At 39.1% G+C, this 13,932-nt stretch overlaps 1 protein-coding gene across 5 annotated transcripts in view; it reads right to left on the bottom strand.

Moving 5' to 3' along the window:
- Positions 1 to 2,499: 2,499 nt before the first annotated feature.
- Positions 2,500 to 13,932, bottom strand: part of XPO4 (exportin 4) — a gene marked incomplete at its 5' end in the record, with an annotated part of 103,554 nt that continues 92,121 nt past the window's right edge. For all 5 annotated transcript variants that reach the window (XM_081125519.1, XM_081125522.1, XM_081125523.1 and 2 more), the window contains 5 exons: positions 2,500 to 8,152; positions 10,946 to 11,038; positions 11,445 to 11,562; positions 12,140 to 12,270; positions 13,781 to 13,899. In XM_081125519.1, coding sequence (XP_080981645.1) covers positions 7,955 to 8,152; positions 10,946 to 11,038; positions 11,445 to 11,562; positions 12,140 to 12,270; positions 13,781 to 13,899 — 659 coding nt within the window. In that variant the 3' untranslated portion in view covers positions 2,500 to 7,954. The remainder of the gene's footprint in view (positions 8,153 to 10,945; positions 11,039 to 11,444; positions 11,563 to 12,139; positions 12,271 to 13,780; positions 13,900 to 13,932) is intronic.

Here is a 13,932-nt window from a genome sequence, read left to right as displayed (position 1 = left end):
TTGATGTCTTTGAACTGATGAGAAGTCTATTAAACTAAGTATTTCAAAAACAGGTGTAACTTGGCAAAGGAACAGGAAAGAAAATATATAGAAGAAACTAAAAATCAGTAACATGAACCAAGAAACAGAACCAACTTTATGGCAGTATATTTTTTACAAAGGTGTAGCATTCCATACATTGGAGACTGCCCTGGCCTGTAACTTAAAAGCCAAGTTAAAGCAAATTCTTTTTAGTTTGAAACGGATCTTTTTAAACTTTAGAAGTTTTAATTGCTTTCATAGTATGTGAGATGTGATAATTACCTTCGTGTAATGTTATTTTTTTATCATTAAAGTGACCAGGAAGTCAAGAAGTTGTTATACCTCCACCAACAGTGCTTACTGCTCAGACAGCCTGCTCACAGTAATACATGAAGATTAAAATTTTCCTGGTGAGCTCTGCCAGCTTAGCTCAGTGGTTAAAGCACTGGCCTGTGGAATGAAGGGTCTCTGGTTCCACTCCAGTCAAGGGCATGTACCTGGGTTGCAGGCTTGCATGATTGAGGTGCATGCAGGAGGCAACCAATCGGTGTCGATATTTCTCCCCCCACCCTCTCTGAAAAAGCAATGGAAAAAATATCCTCTGGTGAGGATAAAAAAAATTTTCCTGGTTTGTAATTTAATGGTTTTTGCAAATCATAAAAAATTTAAGATATCAAAGGCAATTTGATTCTCATTGAAGGGAAAATCACTTGTTAGGTTGAACTGGACTTGAAAAGATGCTTTCGAATCTAATTCAGGAATTATTCCTTTGTGTATTCAGAAATGATTTTTGTTCACCTTGCTACTCTTCAGAAATGGTGCATAAAAGAAATGGAGATTACTCTGTTAAGATCTGTTAAGATCTCTTAAGATAAAGATGACCCTAGACTCAATTTTCCTTTTTAAAAAATAAGTACTAATTCTCTATCATTACAAGAACAGATTCAGGTGTTTTTCTTCAATTCTTCAAGTGCTTTATTACCAAATTACTAAAATTAACGTAAGCATGTTGCAAAGGGTGCTCCGGTATTCTAGTCCCATTGATGCTTTAAGAGACTATTAAATAAGCTGAGGAAATCTGATTGAGCTCTTCTAGAGCAGTGTAGTAAAGCCCTTAACTTCACACAAGAAAGAACCTTACTGAGTAATGTGCTAGAATTTAAACAGTATGCTGTCATTAGTACTGTATGGAATGCCCCAACAAAAGATTTTCTCATAAATTTCAAGTATGTCCTTTGCTTCCACTTAGTTTTAAAAGAAAGTAAAACTAAACTGCTATTTGAGATTACAAAGAATGCACACTGACCCAATCTGGGATCCCATGTTTATAAAACAAAGAAAATGATTCATAATCTTATCAACATTCCAAGGCATCATTTGTAAACCAGTTGATATAAACCAACTGTATTTTTAGAGAACATGATATTTTAAAGATGTCTTTTAAAAAACAATACCAGATTTTTATATTTGGGGCCTTTAAAATCACCTCTGGCTCTCTCAAATAACAGATGACTATTAGTCTGTGTCCCAGGTCCTGCCCTTAATAATTAAAGGGGGAAAAGGAAAACTCAATATGCTTCTGCTTAGTCCTCTTAAACCTAAATTTTCTATATCCACTCTTGGAGTAGGATCAAATCTCAATGTAACCTAAGAAATACCGTTATAAATCAATGAATATTCAAAGTAAAATCAAGTTTAAAATAAATATACTTTCAAAACGCATTTTCTTTCTTAAAAAAAATTAACTTTTCACTGCCTATGTTTAAGATTTAAGATTAGGTAAAGAGTGAAAGTCTGTCTGATACAGCAGAATGTTACTTTTCCACCTTCCCTGAAACGCCAAAAAAAGGACCCAAACCACTAAAACTACTTACTACAAATACGACCCAAATCCAATTATTTAATTAATAACTCTGAAATTGTACCTAAGACTGAGATGAGATAAAAATAAATACATTGAGCCCTGGCCAGTGTTGCTCAATAGTTAGAGCATCAGCCTGAGCACCAAAGGGTTACAGTTAGATTCCCATTCAAGGGCATGTACCTCAGTTGCAGGTTCAATCCCTGACCCCAGTCAGGGTGCGTGGGGGAGGCAACCAATCGATGTCTCTCTCTCACATCGATGTTTCTTTCCCTCTCTCTCTCCTTCCCCCTTCATCCCTCCCTTCTGCTCTCTCCAAAAAGCAATGGAAGAAAGATCCTCCCATGAGAATTTAAATAAATAAATTATAAATAAACCCTGAATATTACAGAACAGAAACAAAACTTTTTCTTTCTGAATCCTGAATATTCTATTAGGGTTGGGTATTCTCACAGAAGGTAAAGCAAATCTTTATACAGATATATCATCTTTTTTATTTTAAATTATGACTGTATGTCCCCAGTGTCAATCATCCTATGCCTAGCACCATTTCAATGTTTCATAAAATAGTCTAAATACCCATGAACAAATCACACACAGTCAAAACAAAAATGTAATAAAAATATTTAGTTAAAAGACACATATTAACTCCCATTTATGGATTTAAAAATACAAATAAAATTTTATCAATTTGATATTCAGCTTTTAACTGGCTCAATACATAGCCTTGATTTATTTCCTAAAATCGTATTGTAGCATCTTTTGAAAAATTAAATGCAACTTTATACCTTCATTAGTAATGTTAATAGAGGTAAATATTTAAACAGTATACTTGTCCCTGGGTCTCTCGAAAAAACTGAAAAGTCTTTTAAGTTTAAAATTTTAATATTTATAAATTTAAAAAATTTTACACGTGCTGAATGGTAGCAATGCTAACATTTTGTGACATAAACCACAAACTCACTGCATGGAGATTCTTTGTTCAGAGAGCCGAATCAACACCAATATTTGCAATCTGTCATAATATTGTGGTAGATTACACCACACCAGGAAGCCTAGGCTCAGAACACACTTGAGGTCAGATTCCTGTTAGGACATAGTACAGGTGCAGTATTTAATTTCAGGCTAAGAAAGATAGCTGTTAGTACATACCTGCAGCTCCTAATAGCTGAGGCCTAAGAGTATAGACTGAAAAGAAAACTTCTCCATTGCTAAGAAGGCTTGGGAACAGGTGAGGAGCAAACCCCAGGGGGTGAGGAGGACAAAGACATGTGCATGTGACCCTCAGGATGCCCATGTGCAAGCCACTCCTCCCTTCACCACTACCGTCTTAGAGTAGCTCAGTGTTCACAGACTTAGGGAGCTACAGGTCAGAACCAGATCACTCCACCAGTCTTCTAGAGTAGAACGGATACCCATTATTAAGCTTGTGTCTTTACCTGAACCAAATATATTCTTTGGCTAAATATGCCCTGGGTCCCCATTATAATCACTCAGACATACTTCATATCTTACATGTAAATTAAAATGTTTAAAGTTCAACTTGAACCATGGCACATCATATCAATTTGAGCTCAGCAATGTATCTAATTTGGACTTTTTTTTAATTTCAGAAAATCAGTGTTTTCAGAACATAGTTATATACCAAGTCAGAGGATATATCCACTTATATTTTAAAATCATTTAAAACATTATTATATCTTCAAATCCACCTGTTTTGTAGAAGAATTTATAGGAAGTTATGTTAAAAACTCATATCCAAACCAATTCCTTATTCTCTAGTTTAAAAAAACAACAAAGCCCTAAGAAGTATTGAGGTTCCTGCTGCCTTAACACTTAATATTTTATTCAGGAACCAATAACGACAATTATCCATCAAAGACAGCTAACTTAGTAAGGTCTAATGACAACCACCAAAAAGACAGAGGTGGCAAACAGGAACAAGTAAAATTGTAATAGACAAAATAGTATTTTAAGGGTTTAATCAACATGGTCTACTAGGAATCTCAGACTTGAAAGCAACAGCTATTTCCCTTCAATACTTGAGGGGTTCATACAAGTATTAACAGAAATGGGAAATATGGTAAAATTACAAATATAGACTGGACCTTTTTTGTAAAAGAGGAAGTTCAGTCAAAGACAGTAAGGAGCCTGGCTGTCATAACTCAGTGGTTGAGCCTCAACCCATGAACCTGGAGGTCACAGTTCGATTCCTGGTCAGGGATGTCAATTGACGATTCTCTCTTATCATTGATGTTTCTATCTCTCTCTCCCTCTCCTTTCCTCTCTCTAAAATCAGTAAGAAAAAAAACATTAAAAAAAAAAAAGGAGAGCCCTGTCTGGTGTTGCTCAGTGGTTAGAGCGTCAGCCCAATGACTGAAGGGTCTCGGGTTCGATTTCCAGTCAAGAGAACATGCCTCAGTCTCAATCCCCTGCCCTGGTCAGGGTATGTGTGGGAGGCAACCAATCAATGTGTCTCACATTGATGTTTCTCTCTCTCTTCCCCTCCCCCTCCCTTCCACTTTCTCTTAAAAAAGCCATGGAAAAAATATCCTCAGCTGAGGATTAACAACAACAACAACAACAACAAATAGTAAGGAGAGTGTTACTGGGGGAGGGTATTATAGAGATGCTGGGTTTTGAAATGAAAATTGTGAAAAATAGTAACCATCTCATTTGAACAGAATAATGTAATATAATTAAATACATGGCTTACAATGAAATAAGACTGTTCTTAAAATTAGTTTGAAAAAGATTGCAATTTTCTTTACATAAAATGTCACACTTTATACCAGATGAAAACTCAATGCAGTGATGTTAACATGCCATTGTCTTCTAATAAATTAAGACACAGCAAAAAACAAAGACCCAAATAACTGTGAAGAGGACACTGGGAAGTACTGTCAAGTAGTTTAGCTGCCCAGATAGCCACCCATCTAGAGGGACCATAAAAAAACACACAATACTTGTAACAGAGCTACAAGAGTATAGTGACAGGTGCTGTTACACGAATACCAATTGTGAAAGTAACAAAGTCTGTAGAGATTGTGCCTTGGGGAACAAATGGGCCCAGGAAAATAAAACCAAATAAAGAATGAACTGAAAACTAGAGGTTAAAGGTTACTATATATGAATAGAAATTTCATAGAACACAAAATTCTAAGAAAAATCAAATACTCCACAGTGTCCCCTTAACATGTATAAAAGGGAGGAGAAGGGGCACAGATAATGTTCTTGTTTTTAAAACTCTTTGGACAACAGTTTTAATAGTAAAAATCAATTTACTAAAGTTAAGTTAGTGTTCTTGACCCCCACTGGGAAAAGAACATTAAAACACACACCCCCCCAAATGAAAAGCCAATACAAGTAGCTAAAGACAAAACTGGACAAAATAAAACAAAAGGAAGACTCAAACTAAACAAATACCAGTCAGGAAAACATATATATAAACACCTGAAAAAAAGCTGTGGTACATTTATACAATGGAATACTACATGACCATAAAAAAGTTTTTAGGAAAGAAAATATCACCTTTTGCAACAGTGTGGATGGACCTGGAGATTATCATGCTAAGTGAAATAAGCCAGTCATAGAAAGACAAATACCATATGATCTCACTTATATGTAGAATCTAATGAACAAAAATAAACTGACAAACAAAATAGAACCAGAGGCATAGATACATGGAAGAGACAGCTGTCAGAGAGGAGCGGGGAGAGGGAGACTGGTTAAAAGAAGGTGAAGGAGTTAGCCAAAGAACATATATGCATAACCCATAGACACAGACAACAGTGTGGTGATGGCCAGAGGAAAGGAGGCACGGGGGCTGGATGGAGGTGGGCAATAGTGGGGAGGGGGAATGGGGACATCTGTAATAGTGTCAACACTAAAAATAAAGTAAAATAACTCAAACTAAACAAATACCAATTAGGAAAACACATACACAAACACCTGAAAAGAGTCTAGCTGTTGCAGTTACGTGGCCTCCTCATTACCTGAAAAATGGTATTGGCTCTTTTTTCCTGTTTACCACTAATCACATTCTGGTGATACCTTAAGGCTTATTTGGTCCAATCTGAAGTACATATTGTTTTCATTAAAAGTTGTCTAATAATACTGCAATATTATTGACAGCATCTGGGATAATTTAAAACATACATTTCCATCTAGATAAGTTATTAAATACAGATGCCTTTTTATTTCCCAAGGCATCCTTTTCCTACTCATCTTTATTTTTAAAAACTTGATTACAGTTTTGTCATGGCCAGTGGACCTATCCAGTCAGTTGCCTGTCTCAGTCTCTTTGGCAAAGGGGTTACACTCATCACACACAGATAGGCATGGCTTACAATCACTGAGCAGGTATGCGGAGCTGGGAGACCACACACCAAGAACAAGGCAAAACAGAGGGTACTGGTACACATGACTTCATGTTTGTTAAGGGGAAATAAAGAAGAAATCTAAAAATGAACCCATGGTTCAAAGTATTTTTTAAAACACAGTATGTGTATATCATGAAGAGTGACATTAGTTTTTTCCTAACCATTTTAAGATGCTTTTGCTTCCCCTCCACTGTTACTAGATGACAACTAATAGAAATGGTCCTCAAAGCTCTGGCTCCAGGCTCTTCATCAGCGTGTGTCTAAGTTAGCATACCAAGCTGGATATAACTTAGATGCTCCTGTTTTGGTTAACTGTAACTGTTAATAACAGTTACACAGTTTCACAAAGCATCATCATGAAGGACGCAATCCAGACAGTAATACCACATTCCAGGAACAGTTTAGCACAGAGGTGTCAAGAGCATAGCAGGAAGCCCACCCTTTGAAGCAGTGTCGCTGTGCCCTATGACTTTGACATGGCAGTGGGCAGTTTCATATGCCTGCAGTTTATAAATTAGCTTTCAGTTCCATAATTTAAGGGGAGTATGGCAGCAGTACAAAATTTATCAAATTTATGTGACTCCTGTGAAATGAGGAAATACCCACTCTAGCATTACTGCCCCTAATGCCCCAATGTCTAAAGTCTGTAGGAATCAGTCACTCCCATTCTCAGAGTAGAGTACCATATCCATGGCTACAAAGCTGGATAGAAACATACTCAAAGAGTTAGACTACATATGGATGAGCCTTCATTTCACTCACAAACCCACATGAATACACCACCAAAAGGGTGCCAGGTTCAGAGCAGCTAACATCCTAACCAACTCTGAAGCATCAAAACAGCATTTCTTATTAAAACAAATCTATTGGGGGAGTTTTGTCCTTTCTTCTTAAAATTAAGGCAATGAAATGGCTACAGTTCCTAAAGTGTTTTTTTTTTTTTTAATGGAACAAAAATATACATACTTTCCTCCTCAAGTTCAAGCATCAGAGTTTGACTAGAGGCCGGTACTCCACAAAACCTGTCACACCAGCCGATGTTACAAGGCCAGCAAGCACCACAGTACCTTCCCTCCTCCTGCCAAACTCAAACTGAATCACAGGGAGGAAAAGCGCCACAGAACAAAACCTCTTGAGTTTTCAGTATCTCTTGCACTGATTCAAAACTTTTGGGGTGGCAGAGGGGAGAAGTTTATTAAAATGAAAAATCCCAGAGCCCACAAACAGAATTCTGACTCTGAAAGCCTCCAGTAGGGTCTGGTTCCTCAGGTTGCAGGTGGTCAATGGACAATGTTTGAGAAACATCACCGAACATATCCACCTAATATTTTATAAAAAAAATTCTAAACTTTGGCTAGCCACCTAACGTCTGACAACGAGGGAAAAGGCACTGAACATGATTTCATGGTGCCCTTATCTGTTTGCACATATATAGAATTTCATTTTGAAGATGTTAAATCACCTTTCGAGACCTACAGAACACTTATGACCAACTGCGATAACACCAACAGCAGATGCTGATTTGAGGCTGAGCTCTCCTGTCTCACCACATCCGCTACATGTCAAATTGCCAAGGACTCCAAAACCCCAATGGCCAAGGAACTCAAGCACAGGACAAGACTCAAGTCAACTTATAGCAATTCAGTGCACTTTGCAGAAAGGATCTAAATTAAGCATAGAGTTTTGTTCTTTATTTTACACAAAGGAGACCACCGACATTTGCCATAAATTCTTCCAAACTCTTTAGAAAAGCCATCTTCTGCTTCCGATCCAGCGTAGGTGGGGTGCTACTTGCAGTGAGCTTGTTGAAGGCATCTGCTAATCTCTGGTAAATAACTGGATCTTGTTGACTTGACAGTAATGTTTCAACCAATTCAGAGTACTCGGCCTATTGAAGAGATAAAGTGAATGTAAAAACACATCTTCCTCAAGCACCACACAAGCAGGTCACATCCGTTACCGAGCAGTGGGATTCTAAGAGGCAGGGTCTGCCAGCTCTTCACAATTAGCACACATTCTAGGTTCCATCCCAATCTTCCCCATTCACCTGTTATAACAACCCTATGAGACAAGTACTGTTTATATTCTTGTTTTATAGGTGGAAGTTCTTACAGTGAGATTACCTAACACATCCAAGATCATATGGCCTGTGAAAAAGAATCCAGGCTTTTTGACTCCAAAAGCCATGCAGTTACCTATTTTTGTTGTGTTGCCTCTTCTGTGTTTTCAAAGCACGTTACTCATGTTTGTTTTGCATTTTATACATAACCTAAGTCTGCAACCTTTGAACGTTTTCCCAGAGGTTTCTACAGACACCATGTCCACACAGTTCTGTGGAAAGCAGGTCACACAAATGAAGGTGAGAGGTGGCAGATTAGGAAGAGGGTATTTCAGTCCTTTCTCAAAGTGGAAGTAGAACATTTGAATGTGCACATGCAGCTCAAATCAGCACTGTGATCAACGGCTCTGGGAGAAAGGGCAGGAAGAGGTTAAGAATTACAGGTATATTATGTGTGTGTATAGCTTTTATATTTTTAGTGTCCTCCATAATAGAGCCTTATACAGAGGAGTGGGTGCGACATTAAAGGAAATGAAACCAGGACAGCTTTCCAAGATACGCGCTCTCTCTCTCTCTTTAATCCTCACCCGAGGATATTTTTTCCACTGCTTTTCAGGGAGTGGAAGGGAGGGAGGGAGGAAGAGAGAGAGAGAGAAACATTGATGTGAGAGAGACACATCCACTGGTTGCCTCCTGCACAAGACCGGATGGGGGCCAGGGATCAAGCCTGCAACCAATATACATGCCCTTGGCAGGAATCAAACCCAGGACCCTTCAGTTTGCAGGCCAATGCCCTAACCACTGAGCCAAACCAGCCAGGGCTCGCTCTCTCTTTTTTAATCCTCACCCGAGGATATGTTTCTAGAGAGAGGGAGGAAGAGGGAGAAAAACATCAATCTGAGAGAGAAACATTGATCAGTTGCCTCTTGTATGCACACCAACCAGAGATCAGAGCCGCAACCTGGGTATGTGCCCTGACCAGGAATCAAACCCACAACCTTTTTGGTGTATGGGATGACGTTCCAACCAAGTGAGCCGCCAGGCCAGTGTGATAAGCTCTCTTGGAAAAAAACTGGTTTGCCACTATTTTTCTTAGCTTCTTGGGATATCATGATGGACCAAAATGGTAAAACTGGATGTTAGTTATATTTGGAAAGGAATAGGGCACAGCACCCTACCCTACCCAGCCATGGAAACAGAGTGGCTGCCTTCACTGCCCCCTCCAAGGGGCAGGCCTGTTCACAGGGGAACAAGAATAAACTCAAACCACACCCTTGCTAATGTGAAATGACGGTGCCTTTGAGCCAGACCACAAGGACATCAGACTCACCAATCCCAAGCTCCTGCTCTCTGCTCTACAATGTATGAATATGTTTTTACAAAGGCAACCAGAATGTAATGGCTTACATATGTAGGGAAAAGAAGCCTATCTTCCTAGTAAGAACAGGAAGTCAAATGATAGAGGAAGGCCCCTGACTGCAATGGGCACCATCTTAGGAAGTGAACTCCCAAGTACCTGCACCTTGGGGCACAAACAGTACAGAAGCTGCCTGAAGGAGTTCTTCAAGTAGTATGATGACCACCTTGAAATCCTATCTTTCTAAAAAAGAAAATGAATGAAACCTTGAGTGCCAGTCACAGCAAATGTTACGGCCTCTACACTTTTTAAAAAAATATTTTTTTATTGCTTTTAGAGAGAGAGGAAGGGAGAGGGAGAGAGAAACATCAATGTGAAAGTGAAACATCCATCGGCTGCCTCCTGCATGCCCCCTACCAGGGATCGAGTCCACAACCAGGCATGTGCATCCTGACCAGGAATTGAACCAGCAACCTTTCAGTGCATGGGACAATGTTCCACCAACTAAGCCACACTGGCCAGGGCGGCCTCTACACTTTTAAAAAAAAAAATCTTAGTTTCTCTAGCCAATCACTTGGTCATGCTGCGGGGAGCAGGGGAGGCAGGGGGCTAATTCTTTTCATATACTTGTTGGGCACTTACAATAAGGAAGGGACACAGGTGAGCCAGCACAACTTTTCTTCTGGTACATTAGCCCCACATCAGTGAGTGCTTCAGTCTTTAAGGACTCAAAGAAGAAAGGTGGGGGGGGGGGGAGGGGGAGGGAGAGGGAGAGGGAGAGGGAGAGGGAGAGGGAGAGGGAGAGGGAGAGGGAGAGGGAGAAGGGGAGGGAAGGGCATTGTTTCCATCTTGTAGTAAGGAATAAACACTGTTGTTTCCCATGCTCTCTGAAGGCAGCCTCTTCTGGGTGCCATCTCATCCTGTTTTCCTTACAAAACTGAGCTCCTCAAGGACAGAAGTATACCTCCTTTATCCTCTCACATCTGATTCCAGGTTTCTAGCAGTTGTTTAAGGATAAGCTTTAAGGCAAAGGATGGTTCATAACAGTGCAGAAGGGAAAATAAATGCTTATTAACTGACAAACAGCTTGTCCAATAAACAAAAAAAGTCAGAGCTAATGAGGAGGTGAAGAAGCAGGACCTCACTGCAACAAAACTGCAGCCCTGAGTCAGAGACTCCCTAAGATCTGGAGGGTTAACACCCATCGTGGGTCTGAACCATCCCCTTCTAAGAGGACCAGTGCCCTAAGGAGCCACAGCCCATACCTGGTGCAGGCACACCAATGTGTAGAACGCCTCACCGGCTGCTGTCGTCATCTCCGTGTTGTGCTTCTGCAGAACCAGCATATCAAAAACCAGCTGAAAGTGCACAAGAAAACTGCTAAATAAGACACACACACAAAAATCACAGTGTCCTCCAGCCCCTCCCTACTCCGAGAGAGAGAGAGTGATATGTGTTCTTAGTCATTAAATATATCTGAAAATTTTAAAAAATGGTTTTTTAAAAATCCAAGGATAAGATATAGATGTGACTACTTCCTGTGGTATAATTAAATTATCCAATTACCTGTTATATTTACATCAATTTTCAAGAACACAAAATAGAAGTGGAGAGTTACATGTACAGAAAATGGATCTCTAGAAAACACAGTGAACAGAAAGTGACTACTAAAGAAAGTAAGCACTTCTTGATTTGAAAGATTTACATGCACTGAGGGTACTTATCAAAGCAGGTGACCTCAAAGCTGTCACCCACGCACCTTACCTTCAGAAAGTGCCGTGTTGCTAGAAACAGTGGTGAGTCTGTCTCCTGAGTTTTTGCGCACTGCTCAGCCAGTGGTGTCAGGGCCTCCAGGCACAGCTGGCACACCTCCGAGCTCATTCTGATCATGAAGGTCAAAGAGCAAATTCAAGTGGACACACTTGAGGTATTAAAGACAAAAAATTACAGCTATTATCACATGGATTGTATTTCTAGAAATGAATGCAGGTAAGCAAGTATATCCTGTGCAACGTGTCTTTACTGAGCTAAGTGAGAAAAGACTCCCAAGGTTTTGAGAGATGATCCACAAGTGTTTGGTGTTTGGGGTCTGGGACTAGAGACTTCCAGCATGTTTCTGACTGTGAGGCACACACTGATAAAAGCCCTGTTATTATCAGATCAGACACTCAGCAACAGTATGTGACATTACAAATTTGGGCACTTAATAAAAAAGTGATTTGAGGACCAGGGACCAAAATGCCTCTGGGATCTGTGAAATGAGAAAAAAAATGAGACAAACTAACACCACCACCACCAAAACAAACACAGAATTAAGGCAGTTACAGAGATGGTGGCTTTTTTAAGAAATAAAACTGAAATACAAAAGAAAAAAGAAAAATACAAATTTTAAAAACTTTTCTTCAGGTAAGATCTTTTCTCCATGTGACAAGTGATAATGATGCTTATTTAAAGGATATGAAGTCATTCCCAGTTCTAGAGAGCACATCAAACTTTTAAAAAGGTCTTCAGGAAGCTGTGGTATTTTTTCAGGAAAAATCTCACAGATAAATGTGATTAATTTGTAGTACTGATTACAAAGGGTTGGAAACTGAAAAAGAAAAATTAAATATTTAGATGCTTAATGTTATCTTTATTTTCATTAATACAAAAAAGTAACATAATAACAGGCAACTTTCTAAGTATAATGATTTTTTTTAAATTTTAGAACAAGAAAAGAAGGGGGGAGAGGGTGGAGTCGGGGAGAGAGAAACATCGATTTGTTGTTCCACTTATTTATGCATTCATTGGCTGATTCTTGTATGTGCCCAGATTAAACCCGCAACCTTGGAGTATCAGGACGATATTCTAACCAACTGAGCTACCAGGACAGGGCCTAATGATTTTTTCGAAACAAATATAAGATACAGAAAACACAGACTTAATTAAATGTAAAAATAAGTTACAATAAAGGGAATATTTTAGTAACTGATATGATGGCAATACATAATAGAAACAATTATTTTCTGAATAATTAATAAAAGCTACAGCCAATTCCAGATAGTATTTACCTTAAAAAGTAAACAAAATAGCCAAATCTCAAATAACTAAATGACCTGTAAATAAAACCCTTATACGAATGTGTTTATTTGCATTTAAGTATGTTGGAAAAACACAAGAAGGTAATACCAATGGTTAAGATTATATGTAGAATAGCCCTTCACACTACCAAAATTCATTGCCTGCTAGGACAGCCCTGGTAGAGTAATTAATAGTTTAACCTCACTTAAGAGAATACACATCTGAATGTTTAATGTTCTGTTTTATAAAAAAATAAATAACCCCAAAAGCAATCACCACATAGAGTTGACTAAACTTCCCCAACTTACCACTCGTGCACAAACACCTCACTCACGGTCATTGCAACCCTTTCCAACAGACATCGGTTATGAGAGAAGGGCTGGGCTGGCAATCTATGGCCTTCTTACTCTGATACTCACACTCTTCCTCCCCCTCCCACTGTCTGTGCACGTGTGCACAGGGGAACACGCCTCCCTCCTCCTCTCCATCCATGTCCTTGTCCTCAGCCTCAGAATCCTATGACAACTCATGAAAAGAGCTCAGTGGTGAAACCAAGGCACAACATAGTCAGAAGGTACAAAATTTAAAACTGTATGAGTCTTGGTTTCTTACCATCCTATTTCTACATGGAGTAACTTGTAAATTCCTTCTGCTCTTCAACCCCTCAACCTGAGAATAATGTTCAACAAGTACCAGAGGAATGTGTACACTGGAAAATCTAACTTAACTTTAGTTGCTTAATGACAAATGAGGGGATGAAAACTGCTAACATTAGAATGCAGTTTCTAAAAGACCCACTTTTTCTGTCAGTAACCTATCTCGAATGCAGAACTCTGAGGCAGGAGTGAGGGCCTGTGTTCTGAGCTGTAGACATGAGTGTGAATAACTAACAGGAACTCAAACATTTGATTTTCACGTGTACTTAGCAGACAAATAGGTATTCACATCCCTTAGTTAAATCAGAGGCATATTCTTGTCTAAAATATCTTGAAACTTCAAGCATACACATTTTAATGTTCACATTCATTTCCTTCAATTACCTTCAAAAGATCTTGTGACATCAAGGGCAGAATTAGGTTGACTCCATATAAAACCACATCCGCGGCCGACACAGACCTGCTTGCTGCTTGCCCTGGGTCATGTCCCCTAAACACTTCATCTATAAACAGAAACCACACAGTCTTACAGCCAT

Source organism: Miniopterus schreibersii (genome assembly GCF_964146895.1).
Source record: "Miniopterus schreibersii genome assembly, chromosome: 2".
Lineage (NCBI taxonomy): Eukaryota > Metazoa > Chordata > Mammalia > Chiroptera > Miniopteridae > Miniopterus > Miniopterus schreibersii.
Note: the sequence above shows the minus strand (reverse complement) of the source record. Positions and strands in the feature narration are given on the sequence as shown.